This window comes from Theropithecus gelada, unplaced genomic scaffold (assembly GCF_003255815.1).
Source record: "Theropithecus gelada isolate Dixy unplaced genomic scaffold, Tgel_1.0 HiC_scaffold_3656, whole genome shotgun sequence".
Classification (NCBI taxonomy): domain Eukaryota; kingdom Metazoa; phylum Chordata; class Mammalia; order Primates; family Cercopithecidae; genus Theropithecus; species Theropithecus gelada.
This window is the reverse complement of record NW_020260178.1, coordinates 1-4337: the sequence shown is the minus strand read 5'-3', so window position 1 is coordinate 4337 and position 4337 is coordinate 1. Positions and strand designations below refer to the sequence as shown.

The 4337-nt window shown below is 53.8% G+C and overlaps 1 protein-coding gene across 1 annotated transcript; it reads right to left on the bottom strand.

Annotated features, from left to right (window-relative positions):
- Positions 1–4: 4 nt before the first annotated feature.
- LOC112617720 (cytochrome P450 2A13-like) lies at positions 5–4037 on the bottom strand (the record flags this gene model as incomplete). Its single annotated transcript, XM_025374417.1, has 6 exons — positions 3870–4037; positions 3473–3633; positions 2129–2305; positions 1205–1346; positions 548–735; positions 5–25 (listed from the first exon to the last, which is right to left on the bottom strand). Coding segments are annotated over exons 1-6 (855 nt in total), but the record flags the coding sequence as incomplete, so codon positions are not given.
- Positions 4038–4337: the final 300 nt, after the last annotated feature.

Genomic DNA, 4337 nt, shown 5'->3' with positions numbered 1-4337 from the left:
CCAGCATAGGGAACACTTCGGTGCCCTAGGAGGGAGGAGGAAGGTGTATGTGATGAGGCAGGTTGGGGGATTGGTGAAAGTACACAGGGGCTGGAGGGGGAACTAGGGTGCCCCAGGTAAGCGGAAGTGGCAGGCATGGAGGAGTTGGGGACCTCTGAGGGAGGAGCTTTGGTGGATAGAAGGTTCACATCTCCGAAACAGGGAGTTTGGGAGACATGGGGTCCATGTCCTGCTAGGCCGGGTGTTTGGGGGACCTGAGACTTGTGTCCCTAAGGCAAAAGGCCTAATGGAAAGGGGGCTCCTGTTTCTTAAGACAGGAAGTTTGGGAACATGGGGTTGATTCTCCTGATACAAAGAGTCTGGGAAGATGTAGGACTCAGGAGTCTCTAAGTGGGAAGGTGGAATGGATGTGGTGGTGGGGGAAGTCCTTTTTGACTGATTGAGGGAGTGGGACAGGGTCTAGAAAGCTTCTAATGGGGGTGGGATGTTGGGGACACAGAGAGGGGCTGGAAGTCCCCATAGTCTGGGGGGATGGGGAGGGTAGCACCTTAGGGAGGAAGAAATCCCGAAACTTGGTGTCCTTGTTGACCCTGCGGGCCAAACTCATGGGGATCACGTTTCCAAATCTTTGGATCTCGTGGATCACTGCCTCCATGTAGGGCATCTTGACCCGGTCCTCAAACTTGGGCTGCTGGTTCTTGCCGATCACTCTGTCAATCTCCTCATGGACCTTGGCTGGGGGAGGATGGGGAAAGCGTTTGGGTGTCTAGAGGTCTCAGGGCAGGGATGATAGTCCGAATAGGTAAAACGGGGTGGATGACATGTCTCCACATATGATTCAGAGGTAGACCATTCATAACAGACCTCAGCCATTCTCATTGTTGGAGTAGAATCCTGTTAACCAGACTGTGCCAGAATCACAGGGGAGGCACAGAGAGGAACTTAGGGGATGATCTGGTGGAGCAGGTAGCAGGGCACTCAGTGGGCTTGGGACAGGAGTGACTGACCAATCACTGCAGACATTTTCAACATTTTACCAACTAGTGAGACTCAGCTGATTCCTATCAGCTGAATATTGCCCTGTCTCTGGACAGCAAAGCACGTCTCAGGGTCCTCGGATCTGGGACAGGTGGGGACATTGCACCAGGGTCAGTGGAGTTTTGAGGGTCTGGGGCTCTCCACTTCCCTCCCCCTCCAGCCTTACCCTCCACCTCTGGGTGCTTCATGAGCAGCAGGAAGCCATAGCGCAGGGTGGTGCTGACGGTCTCGGTGCCTGCAATGAAGAGGTTCAGCGCGGTCATCAACAGGTTCTGCATGTAGAACTCCGTGTTGGGGTTCTTCTCCTCCTGCAGGGAGAGGGGGCTTTAGGCCAACCTCACTCCTCTTGCCTTCAGGGCCCTTCTAGGGCTTTTCCTTTGGATCTACCTCTCTTTGGTCCAGATGAAAGGTGGAAAGAGGGACCCTAGATCTACCAGACTCGCTCCAGGTTCCAGCCCTTGCCCTAGCTGCTGGCTTTGCCCAAAATGCTCTTCCTTCTCACCTTCTTTACCTTGCTGACCATCTGTCCTTTAATTATCAACTTAGCTGTCAATTTTTTTTTCTTATACTGACTTGGTGTTGCTAAGTTGCACAGGCCGGACTCGAACTCCTGGGCTCAAGGAATCCTCCAGCCTCAGCCTCCTGAGCCTCACTGAGTAGCTGGAACTACACATGCACATGACCATGCAGGCTCACTTGTTACTTTTTAAAAAATAATTAATTTTTTTTTTTTTTGAGACGGGGTCTCATTCTGTCACCCAGGCTGGAGTGCGGTGCTGTGATCTTGGCTCACTGCAACCTCTGCCCCACTGGACGCTACCATACGCAGCTAATTTTTGGATTTTTAGTAGAGAGGGGGTTTCACCATGTTGGCCAGGCTGGTCTTGAATTCCTGACCTCAACTGATCCACCTGTCTTGGCCTCCCAAATTGTTGGGATTACAGGTGTTAGCCACCGCGTCTGGCCAATTGTGAGGATTATTATGATGAGGGCTAATTTGAATGGGCCTGTGTCGTCTGCCCGCCCCACTCCCAGTCTGATTTCCCCCTGCCTGGCTTTGCACCTCCCCGCACTGGCTGCTGGGGTGTACCTCCTGCATGCGGATGAGAAAGGAGTCGATGAAGTCCCGTGGGGAGTTGGGATCCAGTGTGCGCTGGTTGTGCTCCACCTTCTTGGCTATGAAGTCCTCCAGCCCTTGCAGCTCCTTAAAGGCCTGTTGCTGTGGTCCTGGCAGGTGTTTCATCACTGAAGAGAACATCTCATGGAGCTGGGGTTGCAGAGAGAGGATGGGAGGGAAGGACAGTTGTCAGGGGCCAGGAGCTGATGGGAATGGGACTTGTTTCATAGCAAGGAAGGAACTGAGTTAAAGGCATCTGTCCAGGTGGTTAGGTATTTCAGTGGAGTTGGATGGGAAGCTATATCTAAGTTTTCACGTGAGTTAGATGCCAGGGCCACGGTCTAGTAATTTAGGTGAGAAGAACTGAGACATATATCCAGGTTTCAGGTATGCAAATGAGGCTGGATTGGAGCACATATCTAGGTGTTCAGATATTCAAGTGAAGTTGAGTTGGAAGACACCTGTCCAGGTGTTTAGCTATTCAGGTGGAGCTGGTATGAGGGGAGTGTCACCTGTCTAGGTATGTTGGCATTCAGGTGGGCTTGGTTGGAGACAACTACCCAGATACTTATTGGGTCTGGATTAGGGGCTTTTGTTCAGGTGTTCAGGTATTAAAGCGGGACTGGTGAAGATGTTGAAGTGGAGGGGATACCTGTTCAGGTGTTTACCTATCCAAGTGGGATGCATTGGGGGCACCTCTGTAGGGTGTGTGATTGGAAAGTGTTGGGGAACACTTATTTGGGTGTCTGGGGAATAATCTGTCTAGATATTTATGTGTTTAGGGTGTTGGTTAGGGCAGCTGTCGATGTTTTCAGGTATTTAAGTGGGTGAAGTAGAGGGCACTTGGCCAGATATTCCAGTGGGCTAATTTGGGACATTTGTGTAGATGTGAAATGATTATGATGGGCTGGATTTTGCAGCACCAGGTGTTCAGGTATGCAGGAGGCGGGTTGAGGCAATCACTTGTCCAGGTGATAAAATATTCAGAAGAACAGGGTAGGGAGCCCCTGTTACAAATTACAGTAAGTTGGGGATGGGAACACGTGCCCAGGTGAGAGAGCTGAGCTGAGGGCTTGCATCCTGCCCGCAGGCTGTGTTCTGAGGAGCATCTGTTGAGCTATCCAGGTGCTCTTGGAGACTGGGTATTGGGCACCCATCCTGGGTTCTGTTGCAACTGCCCAGTTGTCCAATATTGGGGGCTGATTTTGAGGGGACACTGTCTGGAGGGGGGTGGGAGTTTGGGGCACCTGTCTCCAGGTAGGGGAGCAGTTGGCAGGTTGTGGTAGGGGCGTCACGGGCCAGGCTGCAGCCGGTTACCTGCCCCATGGAGGTCGACGTGAACTGGAAGCTTCCCAGCATCATGCGCAGCAGTGACAGGAACTCTTTGTCCTCGTAGTCAAAGCGGTCCCCAAAGACAATGGAGCTGATGACATTACAGACGGTGCGGCTCAGGAAGAAGGTGGGATCGATATTGGCGCCTGCAGATGTGCCCGGAGAAGAAGGTCAGGGAGAGAGTCAACTCAGAGGCCTGGGGAGAGTCAGAATTCCGGGAGGCAGGGCCCTGTTGAGCCAAATTCCCAGCGCCAGACTCCAGGGCTGGAAGTGCGGGGGCCTTTCCCCACCGAGTCCCCATCCTCAGGAAGAACGCGCGCGCGGGTCCCTAGCCCTGGGCGTTTTCCTGCTCTTGCCCACGCACTCGGGGTCCCCTGCTCACCATGCGTGCCCCGGAGGGCCTCGATGAGGAAACCCGCCTCCTCCTGGATGCGCTCCTCGATGCCGCGCTTGCCCACCCCGAAGTCCCGCAGGGTGGCGATGGAGAAGCGCCGGAGCTGCTTGGCGCGCTCCCCGTTGCTGAACGCCACGCCTGAGAAGGTGAACATTGGGGTGGAGAGAGGTCAGGGGGCGGCGGGGGCAGGAGCAGACCAGTCCCAGCGGGCTCCCCAAGGGTGGAGCAGAGAGGGAGTGGGGTGGGAGAGAGATGGATTCAGCGCGAGTGCCCAAGAGAGCTGCAAACTCAGAGAAAGGAGAGAGAGAGAGAGAGAGAGAGAGAGAGAGACTGACCGGGTAGAAAGAATAAGAGAATCAGAAGAGAAGCAGAAAGTCCAGACAGACAGATGCCCAGAGAAACAGAGGAATAGGGGGACACTCCATGGAGGAAGGGAAGGAAGGGGGGAGAGAAAGA